The sequence below is a fragment of the Rhipicephalus microplus genome, chromosome 9 (assembly GCF_043290135.1).
Source record: "Rhipicephalus microplus isolate Deutch F79 chromosome 9, USDA_Rmic, whole genome shotgun sequence".
Classification (NCBI taxonomy): domain Eukaryota; kingdom Metazoa; phylum Arthropoda; class Arachnida; order Ixodida; family Ixodidae; genus Rhipicephalus; species Rhipicephalus microplus.
Window position 1 is genome coordinate 74,276,261 of NC_134708.1, and position 15,274 is coordinate 74,291,534.

The following is a 15,274-nucleotide window of genomic DNA, read 5'->3' on the forward strand; positions in this document are numbered from 1 at the left end:
GTCACTGTTTTATCGGAATCCCCAAGGCGGAGCTGGTTGAATTTTCTACGAGAGGTGGAAGCGACCCTAATCCTGTGCATACATATCTGGTTACAGCTTCGGCACCACGGTACTCGTGTGCCCTGTCTCCGATTTAGGAACATCAAAAGCTTCGCTCTCAAAAATATCATCATCATCATCATCATCATCATCATCACCCTGACTACGTCCACTGCAGGACAAAGGCCTCTCCCATGTTCCGCCAGTTAACCCGGTCCTGTGCTTGCTGCTGCCAATTTGTACCCGCAAACTTCTTAATCTTATCTGCCCACCTAACCTTCTGTATCCCCCTAACCCGCTTGCCTTCTCTGGGAATCCAGTTAGTTACCCTTAACGACCAGTGGATATCCTGTCTACGCGCTACATGCCCGGCCCATGTCCATTTCTTCTTCTTGATTGCAGCTATGATATCCTTAACCCCCGTTTGTTCCCTAATCCACTCTGCTCTCTTCTTGTCTCTTAAGGTTACACCTACCATTTTTCTTTCCATTCCTCGCTGCGTCGTCCTCATTTTAAGCTGAGCCCTCTTTGTAAGTCTTCAGGTTTCTGCTCCGTAGCTAAGTACCGGCAAGATACAGCTGTTATGTACCATCCTCTTGAGGGATAGTGGCAATGTACCTGTCATAATTTGAGAGTGCTTGCCAAATGTGCTCCACCCCATTCTCATTCTTCTAGTTACTTCAGTCTCGTGGTCCGGCTCCGCGGTTATTACCTGCCCTAAGTAGACATATATATAGTCTCTTACAACTTGAAGTGCACTATTACCTATCCCGAAGCGCTGCTCTTTTCCGAGGTTGTTGTACATTAATTTCGTTTTCTGCAGATTAATTTTAAAACCCACATTTCTGCTCTCCTTGTCTAACTCCGTAATCATGAGTTGCAATTCGTCCCCTGAGTTACTCAGCAATGCAATGTCATCAGCGAAGCGCAGGTTACTAAGGTACTCTCCATTAACTCTTATCCCTAACTGTTTCCATTCTAGGCTTCTGAAAACTTCCAGTAAGCACGCGGTAAATAGCGTTGGGGAGATTGTGTCCCCCTGCCTTACACCCTTCTTGATTGGTATTCTGTTGATTTCTTTATGAAGCACTATGGTAGCAGTTGATCCCCTGTAGACTTATTCCAGGATGTTTATATATACTTCATCGACGCCCTGATTCCGCAGTGTCTGCATGACGGCTGATATTTCTACTGAACCAAACGCCTTCTCGTAATCTATGAAGGCTATGTATAGTGGTTGGTTATATTCTGAGCATTTCTCTATTACCTGATTGATAGTATGAATGTGGTCGATTGTTGAGTAGCCTGTTCGAAATCCTGCTTGTTCTTTTGGTTCATTGAATTTTAATGTTTTCTTTACTCTGTTAGCAATTACCTTTGTAAATGGCTTGTATACTACAGAAAGCAAGCTAATCGGCCTGTGATTCTTCAAGTCCTTGTCATCTCCTTTCTTATGTATTAAGATGATGCTAGCGTTTTTCCAAGACTCCGGTACACTTCCCGTCAGGAGACACCTCGTAAACAGGGTGGCTAGTTTTTCTAACACAATCTGTCCTCCATCTTTCAGCAGATCTGATGTTACCTGATCCTTACCAGCAGCTTTGCCTCTTTGCATGCTCTCCAAAGCTTTTCTGACTTTTTTTTTTTATCATTACTGGTGGCGTGTCGTCTGGGGTACTGCTAGTTCTTATAGTATTAAAGTCGTAGTTGTCCCGGCTACTGTACAGATCTTTGTAAAACTCCTCCGCTATTTTAACTATCTTATCCATATTGGTAGTTATTTTGCCTTCTTTGTCCCTATATATATATATATATATATATATATATATATATATATATATATGTCACGTACATACAAAGATTCGCTTGCCTTCATTTTTTTTTATAGGACAAATGGAACCTGAATTTTTTTGAATGTCATTCGGTTGTTTCTCTCACGTAGATACTGCGTCGGGAGGCCCCGCTAATCCAGGAGATCGAGGTGAAGATAACCGAAGGGCTCGAAGCGGAGCGCGACCTGGAGTCCGTCCGCGAGGAGATCCGCCGGGAGTTGGTCGAGGCGAAAAAGTCCGGTAAGGTGGGAGGCATCCAGCGGTCCCAGATGGAAAGCAGAATACGGCAGCTCGACCGGATCATCGGTCAGCTGCGGCAAAAGTGAGTGTGAATCTCAAAGAAAAAAAAAAAGGTCGATTATACAATCGTGGAAGCCGAATGAAATGTTCAGTGAGGTTGAGAACAGGCCTAGTTGGAGACTGACCATCATACTGTACTATGATGTAACCCACTTTTGACAGGGACAAAAGGGAAAAGGGCACGACACTTGCTACGCTGGTAACTATATTTATTAGAGCAAAAATAATCCCTAATTAGCACCCACATACCCACGAGCGATGCAGAAATTAATCAACAATGGTGTGCACAAAAGTGTTTGATAAGTTGGCATTGACTGTTGGTTCATTTTTGGGTCGCTCGGAGGTGTGTGGGGGCACATATATGAGGTATTCTTTTTTGAAATAAATTTAGTTGAGAAAGTAGCGAGTCACCTTTCTCTCTGTCCAAGGAGCGCTACTTCACCGTATGCTATGGTGACGACTCGAGTGCGAAAGCCATCTACTAGTTAATAGCGAAGGGGCCCTTAGTGGAGGTTTTCCTATCCGTTGGCGTAGCGGTGGTCACGGGGTGTTGTGGCATGGTGAGAGTGGGGCTCAGTAAGAGAAAAAGGGCTGCGCCTTGACAAGATGGGTGAGGGCGAGGCTTGTTGGAAAGAACGAACCAATGAGAGGCGCACAAATGTGAGAGTGAACCTGGTGATAAAAAGGAGGGGGGGGGGGGGACATCAGCTGTACTGTTTTGGCAGAGCTTGCGAAGTGGAACTGACCAATCTTTTTTGTCTCTCTCGATGGTATTGATGTCGTTTCTTAACCCTAATTCCGGTCTCTTCTCCTTCCGAAACGTTTCTGCATCTTGCACAGTTAAGCGCCACCTCCGGGACTTGTCTTCACACTTCAATAAAATGTGATATTATGATTGTGAAAATGTGAATATGAGATCGGATTTCTGGAAGCTTGCGTTCAAGAACCACTTACCGATAATGGTAATTACCTAATAGGTGAGGCGAAACTATTGTCACGGGGTCGTGACGTGGCCGAAGACAGGAGACTTCTTGTTGGGATTTAACTGTTTATTTGGGCGAACCTGTGCCCGGTAAACAGAAAGTCCAATTACAGCAGCAGTCTCGCACAGATAGCAGTCTCAGACTGATAGCGGCGAACGGAGCGTCGGCCTTCGATCAACAACTGACAAGCGGCGAAGCGCGTCGGCATTATACTCCCGCCGTCGAATGTTGTAGCGCTACCGCTGGCGGCGGCGTACGTTCCAGAACAATCTGTACCATTCGCACAGTGGGCGTGATCTTATCGAAATGATCTACTACAGTCCGGAACCCTCTCGAAAACTGCAGGCGCGGTTTGCGCTGAGAATCGTGTGGTGTTTTGGGACGATAACAAAAGCTTGGGAAATGGAACGTGGCATTGCCCCCCTCTGAAAAAGGCATCGTCTCGATGCTTTAACTAAAGATGAAGGTACAATAATAATGCAAGAAAGTACAATGAATAAATTACAATACAACAATAATACAAAAAAAGCACTGTTTTAGTTTGTTAACGCGCATGAAACGGCTTTAGGCGTGCGACATGGACGACTTCAGGTCGCGATCGGCGTCGTTGAGAGTTCGTGATGCCGTCGGGGACAACCTCGTAATCAAGTGGGCCGAGACGTCGAACCACCTTGTGCGGTCCGAAGTACCGTCGCAGAAGCTTTTCACTTAGTCCACGTCGGCGTATCGGCGTCCACACCCAAACACGTTCACCGGGCTGGTATTCCACGAAGCGTCGTCGAAGGTTGTAACGGTGGCTGTCGGTCGTCTGTTGATTCTTGATACGGAGCCGCGCAAGTTGTCGGGCTTCTTCGGCGCGATGAAGGTACTCGCTCACATCGAGGTTTTCTTCGTCGGTGACGTTGGGTAACATGGCATAGAGCGTCGTTGCCGGGCTCCTTCCGTAGACCAATTTGTATGGAGGTATCTGCGTCGTCTCCTGCACCGCCGTGTTGTATGCGAAGGTCACATACGGAAGAATGGCGTCCCACGTCTTGTGTTCGACATCGACGTACATTGACAGCATGTCGGCGATCGTCTTGTTAAGCCGCTCGGTGAGGCCGTTGGTCTGTGGGTGGTACGCTGTCGTCCGGCGGTGGTTTGTTTGGCTGTATGCCAAGATCGCTTGAGTTAAGTCGGCAGTGAATGCCGTTCCTCTGTCGGTGATAAGGACCTCCGGGGCGCCGTGACGTAGAACGATATTTTCGACGAAGAACTTAGCTACCTCGGATGCACTGCCTTTTGGCAGGGCTTTTGTTTCGGCGTAGCGGGTGAGGTAGTCGGTAGCTACCACGATCCACTTGTTTCCGAAAGCCAACGTCGGGAACGGCCCCAGTAGGTCCATACCAATCTGCTGGAAAGGTCGGCAAGGTGGATCAATTGGCTGCAGAAATCCCGTTGGCCTTGTCGGCGGTGTCTTGCGTCGCTGACAGTCCCGGCATGTCCTCACAGAACGAGTGACGTCGGTGGTAAGACGCGTCCAGTAGTACCTTTCTTGTATCCTCGCGAGCGTGCGAGAAACACCGAGGTGCCCTGCCGTCGGATCGTCGTGCAGGGCCTGCAGGAGTTCTGGTCGCAGAGCTGAAGGCACCACAAGGAGGTACTTAGCCCGAAGCGGTGAAAAGTTTTTCTTTTGTAGAAGACCGTTTCGTAGAAAAAACGACGCAAGTGCGCGCTTGAATACCTTCGGGACTTCAGCGGTCCTGCCTTCGAGGTATTCTATTAGGGCCTTAAGTTCCGGGTCGGCCCGCTGTCGTTCAGCGAAGTCGTCGGTAGTGATCGTTCCCAAGAAGTAGTCGTCATCCGGGTCGTCGGGTGGCGGTTGGTCGACAGGCGCACGAGAGAGACAGTCGGCGTCGGAGTGTTTTTTGCCGGACTTGTAAATGACAGTAATGTCATATTCTTGAAGTCTCAGGCTCCATCGTGCGAGGCGACCTGAAGGGTCCTTCAAAGTGGCTAGCCAACACAAGGCGTGGTGGTCGCTCACAACCTTGAAGGGCCTGCCATAGAGGTATGGGCGAAATTTCGATGTAGCCCAGATGATGGCAAGGCACTCCTTTTCTGTTGTTGAATAATTTGCTTCTGCTTTGGATAGCGATCGGCTGGCGTAACTAATAACCCTTTCAAGTCTGTCAGCACTCTGCACAAGAACGGCGCCAAGACCTACGCTGCTTGCGTCAGTATGTATTTCTGTCTCGGCGAATTCGTCGAAATGGGCAAGTAACGGAGGCGTCTGGAGACGATGTTTAAGCTCCTGGAAAGCGTGTTCCTGTGGCGTTTCCCACTTGAACTCCACGTCGGCCTTGGTAAGGTTAGTGAGAGGATCGGCGATGCGGGCGAAGTTTTTCACGAACCGCCTATAATAGGCGCACAGGCCCAGAAATCGGCGCACGGCTTTCTTGTCAGTGGGCGGCGGGAAGTCGGCGATGGCGGCTGTTTTCCGTGGATCAGGACGAACTCCAGACTTGCTGATAATGTGCCCCAGAAACAAGAGCTCTTCATACGCAAATCTGCACTTTTCTGGCTTCAGTGTGAGTCCGGAAGTTTTGATGGCTTGAAGTACAGCTTCAAGGCGCCGAAGATGCTCGTCGAAACTCGAGGAAAACACGACGACGTCGTCCAAGTACACAAGGCAAGTCTGCCACTTCAATCCTGCCAGTACTGTATCCATAACGCGTTGAAAAGTTGCAGGCGCTGAGCAAAGGCCGAAGGGCATCACCTTAAACTCGAAGAGGCCGTCCGGTGTTATAAACGCCGTCTTCTCTCGGTCTGTTTCGTCGACTTCGATTTGCCAATAGCCAGTCTTGAGGTCCATTGACGAGAAGTACTTGGCGTTATGGAGCCGATCAAGGGCGTCGTCTATTCGTGGGAGAGGATACACGTCCTTTCTTGTGATTTTGTTCAGGCGGCGATAATCGACGCAGAAACGTAGGGTCCCATCCTTTTTTTTCACTAACACCACGGGGGATGCCCACGGACTCTTGGACGGCTGAATAATGTCATCTCGCAGCATTTCATCAACTTGTCTCTTCATGGCCTCACGTTCTCGCGTCGAAACCCTGTACGGACTCTGACGGAGTGGTCTGGCATTTTCTTCGGTTATGATGCGATGTTTCGTGATTGGGGTCTGCCGAATTTTCGATGACGACGAAAAGCAATCTTCGTATTGCAGGAGCAGGGCCTTGAGCTGTTTTTGCTTATCGTTCGGAAGTCTGGGATTGACGTCGAAAGCTATGGGAGGGGCTTGGTTCTTCTGAGCAGGTTCCGCAGAATCGGCGAGGGCGAAAGCACTGGTGGCTTCGACAATTTCTTCGATGTATGCGACCGTTGTTCCTTTGTTCACATGTTTGTACTCATTGCTGAAATTCGTGAGCATAACCGTTGCTTTGCCTCCCCGCAGCTCTGCAATTCCTCTTGCGACGCAAATATTTCGGGTGACCAACAGATGCTGACTGCCTTCAACGACGCCTTTGAAGTCAGGTGATTCAGGAGCGCTGACTGAAATAAGGACGCTTGAGCGAGGCGGAATGGTGACTTGTTCTTCCAGCACATTCAAGGCATGGTGTCCAGACGGCGTGCGCGGCGGTAGTGCTTCTTCTGTAGATAACGTTATCGACTTTGTTTTTAGGTTGATGACAGCACCATGGAGGCATAAGAAGTCCATGCCAAGGATGACATCTCTCGAGCAACGCTGTAGGAATATGAAGTCTGTAGGATAAATACGGCCGTTAATGGTGACTCTCGCTGTGCAGATTCCTGCAGGCGTTACGAGATGACCTCCGGCTGTGCGGATTTCAGGGCCTTTTCAAGCTGTCCTAACTTTCTTTAACTTCGCGGCGAACGACCCACTGATGACAGAATAGTCGGCTCCAGTATCGACGAGAGCGGTCACACTGTGGCCGTCGATAAGAACGTCGAGATCGCTAGTTCGCCGTCTCGCATTACAGTTAGGGCGTGGCGTCGGGTCACGGCTGTGTCGGCTTGTTCCGCTGCTTCCATGTTGCGTCGTCAGGCCACCTTCGGTAAGTAAGCTTTCGCCGTTAGGGCTTTGCCTGGTTGGCGTTGTGTTCGGAAAGCTCCGTCGCGGCGTCGTCGTCGTCGGAGGATCTTCGGTAGTTCGTCGCACAGCAACCGCACCTCCACCGGTTGCTGCCCTTAGTTTCCCGGATACGGGCTAGGAGACCGGCCCCGCGTTGGGCCAGAGTACTGTCGGTGGTGCGGTGACGTGCGGCGGCTGGGCGACGGTGAACGCGAAGGGCTTCGTGGTGTCCACCGTGTTCCTGTCAGGTAGTCGGCGATGTCACGTGGTCGTTCTCCTGGCTGTGGGCGGGGTGCATTGACGGCGAAGCCACGCAGTCCCATCTGTCGGTACTGGCAACGGCGGTATGTGTGTCCGGCCTCACCGCAGTGGTAGCAGAGTGGGCGGTGGTCAGGGGTGCGCCAGACGTCAGTCTTCCTCGGTGCACTGCGCTGGGCCGCTGGCGGACGGTATGACGTCGGTAAAGGTGGTGGCGGCGGTGGCGTCTGTCGACGGAAGTGCGATGGGGCGGCGTTTTGGCATGAACGGGGAGGAGCGTTGTGGCGCAGTGCAGCGGCGTAGCTCAGAGCTTCCGGCTCGGGCAGCGGTGCGTGGGGAATTGGAAGCGATTGCCGAACTTCTTCTCGCACAATGTCGGCGATTGAATCCACTTGAGGCTGCGCCGAAGGCAACAGCTTGCGCAGCTCTTCCCGCACGATCGCTCGGATCGTTTCACGCAGGTCTCCGCAGTGACTGGCTTTAGCAGCAGCGCACTCTGCAGTCAGGCGACGATTATACTGTCTGGTGCGCATGTCCAGGGTCTTTTCGATAGTGGTCGCTTCGGCTACAAATTCTTGCATGGTTTTCGGTGGGTTTCCGATCAGCCCCGCGAAGAGCTCCTGTTTGACCCCTCGCATGAGGAAACGAACTTTTTTCTCCTCAGGCATGTCTGGGTCAGCGTGACGGAATAGTCGGGTCATTTCTTCTGTGAAAATGGCGACATTTTCATTTGGTAGCTGAACCCGGGTGTCTAATAAAGCAGCGGCCCTCTCTTTTCGAGCGACACTTGCGAACGTTTGCAGGAATGCGCCGCAGAAAACATCCCACGTTCGGAGCGTGGACTCTCGATTTTCGAGCCAGGTCCTTGCGGTGTCTTCCAAATACAAGAACACACGACGCAGCTTTTCGTCATGGTCCCACTGGTTGAGGGCGGCCACACGGTCGTATGTTTCTAGCCAGGACTCCGGGTCTTCGAACGATGACCCATGGAAAATTGGTGGTTCCCTGGGTTGATGCATGACCATCGTGGGCTGGGACGCTGCGGTTGTCATTGTCGCAGCAGTCGCTGTCATGGCCTTGGTCTTCCGTGCCTTGTCGTGTAAAAGCCCGTACTCCGGTGGTAGCCCTTGCTGTCGGCGGCTTGTTCGCTGCTCCTGGTTGGCGTCGGTGTCTTCTCCGCGACGTGGGCTGGGTTCACGGCTTGACGGGGGCGTCCGGTACATGAACGAAACAGCACCTCCACCAGATGTCACGGGGTCGTGACGTGGCCGAAGACAGGAGACTTCTTGTTGGGATTTAACTGTTTATTTGGGCGAACCTGTGCCCGGTAAACAGAAAGTCCAATTACAGCAGCAGTCTCGCACAGATAGCAGTCTCAGACTGATAGCGGCGAACGGAGCGTCGGCCTTCGATCAACAACTGACAAGCGGCGAAGTGCGTCGGCATTTATACTCCCGCCGTCGAATGTTGTAGCGCTACCGCTGGCGGCGGCGTACGTTCCAGAACAATCTGTACCATTCGCACAGTGGGCATGATCTTATCGAAATGATCTACTACAGTCCGGAACCCTCTCGAAAACTGCAGGCGCGGTTTGCGCTGAGAATCGTGTGGTGTTCTGGGACGATAACAAAAGCTTGGGAAATGGAACGTGGCACTATATATTGTAATAGCATCCGGGGTACAAGCCTTTCATTTTCAACCACGAATTCAAGGGGTAGCAACCTTGTTGTTAACATTCTCAAAGACCTTATTTCGCCTAAGCTTTACCACAAAACGGCGAGAACCGTGCAGTATATATGTGTGGATTTCATGTGGAGGAGGTGTTATCTATTAGACTCATTGGTGTCAACATATATCCAGTTAACTTGATTGTAGAAGCTGGTGGACTTTATGACAACTTGATCAGGTATTAAAACAGGCGACTTCCCAAGCAATCATCTGATATGCAAAAGCGTGAAGATAAACTCAAACGGCCGCGCACAGATATATCATTTGCTTCATACCACAACCTGCGCCTTCTTAGCCATAGCCAGGGGTTTCTGCTAGGAACGACGTCTAGTACCCCTCTCGGCTTGAAACTTGTGGGGTGTTGTCTAAGTTCCAAAGCGCGGTGGTTCACTGATATTGAAACTCATCACAGTGATCATATTCCGACCTATGTGAGAACTAATGGCTTAGATTGATTGATTAATTGATTGATTGATTTGTGGGGTTTAACGTCTCAAAACCACTATTTGATTATGATGGACGCCGTAGTGGAGGGCACCGGAAATTTTGACCACCTGGGGTTCTTTAAAGTGCACCCAAATCTGAGTACAGGGGCCTACAACATTTCCGCCTCCATCGGAAATGCAGCCACCACAGCCGGGATTTGAACCCGCGACCTGCGGGTCAGCAGCCGAGTACCTTAGCCACTAGACCACCGTGGTGGAGCACTAATGGCTTAGAAGCTCCATCCTCGGTGGTGTCTGACTGGGCCCTTTGAGTAGATCAAGTGGAGGACACGTTTAAGAATGATTCAACGAACGGGTGAAAATGACCTTTCACCTGCGCGAGCAGGTTAGAGGAAGTAATTGCAGACTCAATGCGAGGCTTTCCGTGCTGCTTCACACACTCGCCAACGAGACGTTGACATGGAATTAGGCATGTTTTGCGCGTTACGTTGATGTGCTGAAAGAAGGTACCGGCGTCTCTTCCTGCGCTTTATTAACATCGGGTTTTACACCCTCGGCGCAGTCGTCATCTGCCTTGCAATGCATACGTAAGTCCGAAGCGCACCTTCCCGACTAGGAATAAGAGACCAGAAATACCATATTCTACCTAGGCATTGAAGCAAGTGACTTTGCACTGTTTGCACACTTTATATGCTGACAGATTTCACGTAAATACGAATGGCTCTATACGATCCACACCAACTCTACCGGCGCCACCATTACCTGATCCCGAAACACCAACCTCACTTACACGCTTTGTCACGTGAGGACATCGACCGATTCGGAGCTTGCTGCCCTGATGGTGCCGTCTATCATCTAGCAACAGCCGGCTAATCCATGAAGATTATTCTGCGATTAAAAGGTGGCTCTACACTGTCCTTCATCGGTAATTCATAATGGATCGTACGAACCACTTGTGCGTGAAATACGAGAAGTAGCGCACTATGCGATCGCAAAAAGACACAGCGTTTTGTTTCTGTGACTACCACATCATTGCGGCATCTCTGGCAAAGACCTTACCGATGGAGCTGCCAAAAATCACACGCAGAAAAATACCCTATATTTCTGCGTGCACCATAATCAAGAATCGACGCTGCGCGATGCTTACGTAAGCTGGCGCAGAACATGGCAATGCAGAAAGAGCAAACAAAACAGTTCACACACCATCAATTGCCTTCCCTCGACCCGAAAGTACGGCTGCGGCTACTAACTACCTCGTCTTTCCCGAGAGGAAGATACAGCGCTGTTCCGTTTCCGTGTGGGTGCAGCATCTATCAACGCATTTTCATTTAATAATGAGATGTCTAACAACGCCGAGTGACCAACTCGGCCGTTGGCGAAACTTTTGAGCACCGTTTCAGTTACTGCACGACTTATTCAAGAGAGAAACTTCACCTCCGTAGAGCTCTAGATAATCTGGAAGGAAGCGCTTCCACTGTTGCGAAGATATTAGGACCATGGCGCTGCCCATCACAGTTCTGAAAGGCAAGAAAGACGCCATTGGGTTTTCTCAAGAATACGGTACTGATTTGCCATTTGTAATGACAAGCGTGGAACTGTTACGATGGCTGAAACAGTAACTTTCCTCTCCTGCTCTCTGACTTTCCTTGCCTCTCTCTCTTTTCTTGTGCTGGGCAGCCTACCAGGCTCCGTCCTGCAGTGTGAACTTTCCAGCCTTGCTTGTATTCTCATTCTCTCTCTCCACGGGATCAGCTCACTTTTGCTCAAGCGATGATGTCGTGTGATGACGTCATCCAGTTACATTGATTTGATTTGATTTGTGGGGTTTAACGTCCCAAAACCACCATATGATTATGAGAGACGCCGTAGTGGAGGGCTCCGGAAATTTCGACCACCTAGGGTTCTTTAACGTGCACCCAAATCTTAGCACACGGGCCTACAACATTTCCGCCTCCATCGGAAATGTAGCCGCCACAGCTGGGATGACGTCATCCAGTTACGTCACCATGACATTACGATTACGTTCGCACGATGATGTTTATTTGTGTCACTCGTGTTATATCAGTGGTCGTCACTTTCTTAATACGAGGCATCCAGGTTCTCGTCTCAAAAGAGTACACTGTGAAAACACCTGATCACATTATACTTGTCTATCAAACAGGCAATATGAAAGAAAAGGTGCATAGATCTGATAAACATACAGCATAACCTCCTATAATCTGGTAATGTGAGCAAAACCTTGAAGCAGCTGCCTGTTAGGAGTTGTACAGCAATGATGGAAAGGGATCCATGTTCGTTTCACTTGCACTGGACGGGTGTATGGGAGAAAGCGTAGCTTGTAGCCATGCTGTCTCTAAATAATATGATTGCCTCAAAATGCGATTTTATCGCATGCACGTACTTTCTCTTCAAATGCAACCGAATATCGAACATAGTTTTATTACGTTTAATAACACAATTTATTTATTTAATTTTTGCTTCTACTGGTCGTCACAGGAACCTTGAAGCACAAAGACGATTTACGGACGTCATCAGCGGCATCAAGACAGGAAGGATACGAAGCCAGCGTATGGCGCACGGCATGCTGGGAGGCCTTGAGCAATTCTACACTGACGTGGTGATGGGGTACGTCAGAACGAGCTTGAAGCTGTGCATGGGCATCGTCAACTTTTGGCTGGGTCTCTTCGGGAAGTTTACCGGAATGGCCGGCTGATGGTCGATGCGCAGTTTGAAAGCAGCTTGCGGATAGGTAATGTGCCTTCGCACCCGTTCGTGTAAAATAAACCGAACGACTTAATGTCATGTTCTTGTCCTCATTCACCCTACATGCGTTGTCGTAAATGCGCTGCCTGCTCGAGTGGTTGAGTTGTCAGAGCAATGATCTGTCATAGTACCATTGCCTTGAATATGGCGCACACTCAGAAAATTCCGCATGAACAGGCAATTTCGGTGGCCAACCATGTATATGTAATTACCGCATTGAACATAAGATGGCGCAGCATGCCGATCCCTTTTGCTCCCGGTGCAGAAGGCATCGACACGCCGACAAAAAGGACCAACAAAAAAAGGAAAAATAAGGACACTATACCATGAGGGGCGGATAACCAGGCTGTGAACGTGCGTTGTATATAGTAAGATAGACCAAATCGAAGTTCACAGGACATCAAGCCTAGCTAAAAGAAGAGGGCAAAAGTTTCTTTTTTTTTCCTGCTGAGCCTGGCGGCACCTATGTCACCGCCCCTTTATGGAAGGCAATGCTCAAAACATCCATCCGTCCGTCCGTACCATTCATTCATCCATGATATATGATTGATTGATATGTCAAGTTTAACGTCCCAAAACCACCATATAATTATGAGACGTCGTAGTGGAGGGCTCCAGAAATTTCGACCACCTGGGGTTCTTTAACGTGTACCCAAATCTGAGCACTCTATCTGTCCATCCGTCTATCCATCCGTCCGTCCGTCCGTCCATCCGTCCGACCGTCCGCCCGCCCGTCCGTCCGTCCGTCCATCCATCCATCCATCCATCCATCCATCCATCCATCCATCCATCCATCCATCCATCCATCCATCCATCCATCCATCCATCCATCCATCCATCCATCCATCCGCCCATTTTTTTTGGTCCAAGTGATGCCTGTCAAATTTAATAAACGTGAGATCGATGCTCATTTGCCATAAGTAATGCAAGAGCGGGCTTTGGTGTGCCAATAGCAACAACCCAAAAATATATTTTAATAATTATTGAAGAAGAATAAACGAATTTCCATGACACTGAGGAAAATCAAGCAATTAATTAGTTTGAACTTTTCAGAATGTTTCTTTAGAGAGAATGTTAAAATCCTGCCTGTTCAATCCTGCCTGTTCAGAGATACGCTGACAAAATGCCAGGCTTTCTTAAATGGCTTTATGTACCCAGCACATTTACTACAAGCGAGTTAGGCGACACGAGATGACCACCTAATTACCATTTTATACATTTAAAAACTGATATCAAAACAGGCTATCTTTTAAAACTCTAGTCTTCCGACCCCTCATGTATTCCCTCATAGTCGAGGCATAATTTTAGATGCAAATAATGTAGCGTTCGTGTTTCCTATTGAGCAGTGCGACTGACGCGTTTTCATGTAAAGTTCATCACATTCATTTGACATGCGCCGTTTCACACAACCAATTCCTGCAACCAATGCCTGCATACACGGTTACGAGATCTCGGAGTCAATAGAATGACATGTCACTTTTCAGTACAGACCTCTGTCAGAACATCGTCAGTGACGATCCCTATATACAGCCACTTGGTATATAGCTGTTACACGCACCGACCAGGGTAACTGATAACGCAAGTGGTGAAAATCGACGAAAAAATGGACTTCACACTTCTTCTGCCTCTAAACAGCATAAAGGTTCAAAAAGCTGGTACGCTACACTGTGTGTGAGGCGAAAGAGAGGTCGAAGAGTAATAACTTACGTTAAAGGTAATGTAAAGTTGAAGGCTTCATCGGCCACTACTAAAATTAACTGGTTTTGCACTATAGCAGACTCGGTGGAAGAGCCTGAGAAAATAACCCCGCCGCAATGGTCTAGTGGCTAAAGTACTCGGCTGCTAAACCGCAAGTCGCGGGATCGAATTCCGGCTTCGGCGGCTGCATTTTTGATGGAGGCCAAATGCTCTAGCACCATCCGCTCAGCTTTAGGTGCATGTTAAAGAACCCCAGCTGGTCCAAACTTCCGGAATCCTCCACTAAGGCGTCTCTCATAATCATATGGTGGTTTTGGGACGTTAAACTCCACTTATCAATCTATCAATCAATCAATCAAGCTTGAGAAAATGGAAAAAGATACTGAGACGTCTCCCCATCCGCGCTTTCACACTTCTTCGCTCTTCGCCATTAGAAGAAGGAATATTATGAATATGTGAAGTTTCACGTCCCAAAACCATGATATTATTATGAAAGATGACGATGAAGGAGGTCTTCGGAAATTTGTACCATCTGGTGTTCTTTAACGTGCACTGACATCAGACTGTACATGGGCTTCTATCACTTCGCCTCCAACTAAATGCGACCGTAGCAGATGGAATCGAACCCGCGACTTCTGGGTCAACAGTAGAGCACCTAGCCAGTGACCCACAGAGGAGGACACAAAAAGGAATAGTCATAGTTTAGGGAACGTAAAACCCGAATTCTACTATAACGCGCTTAGTGACAGATTTACGTAACACCACTCAAAGATAACGAATGTTTTCGTGAGAACGCAAGACAGTTAGCCACGGCCACGAACAGCTGCTATTTTAGGGTTTCAGCTGCTGAGGTTTCTTCGCCTACAGCCGAGTTCGCACTGGGGCGGCACGTGGAGATAAAAGGACACGTCCTGGCGGATTGCTGTTGAGCTAGTGTCACACACTGACCCGAACCTGGCCGCATAATCGACACTGGAGAGAAGCCTAATTGAGTGTCACGTCGCGCGATTCAAGGCAAGAGCGGCCTCTTTGATCGTTGAAAACAAGCAAAACAAGGTTCGTGGATGCGTAAACAATGCACTCGAGCCAAGATAATGTATGCGCCGAGGCAGAGCCAATGGAGTTGGGCGTCACGCACCTGAGAAGCCC

The 15,274-nt window shown here is 49.1% G+C and overlaps 1 protein-coding gene across 1 annotated transcript in view; it reads left to right on the forward strand.

The window, feature by feature from the left end:
* The window catches only part of LOC142771368 (uncharacterized), a 43,261-nt gene extending 30,800 nt beyond the window's left edge, over positions 1 to 12,461 (forward strand). Inside the window, exons 3-4 of the mRNA XM_075872844.1 lie at positions 1,982 to 2,193; positions 12,161 to 12,461. Coding sequence (XP_075728959.1) covers positions 1,982 to 2,193; positions 12,161 to 12,377 — 429 coding nt within the window. The 3' untranslated portion in view covers positions 12,378 to 12,461. The remainder of the gene's footprint in view (positions 1 to 1,981; positions 2,194 to 12,160) is intronic.
* Positions 12,462 to 15,274: the final 2,813 nt, after the last annotated feature.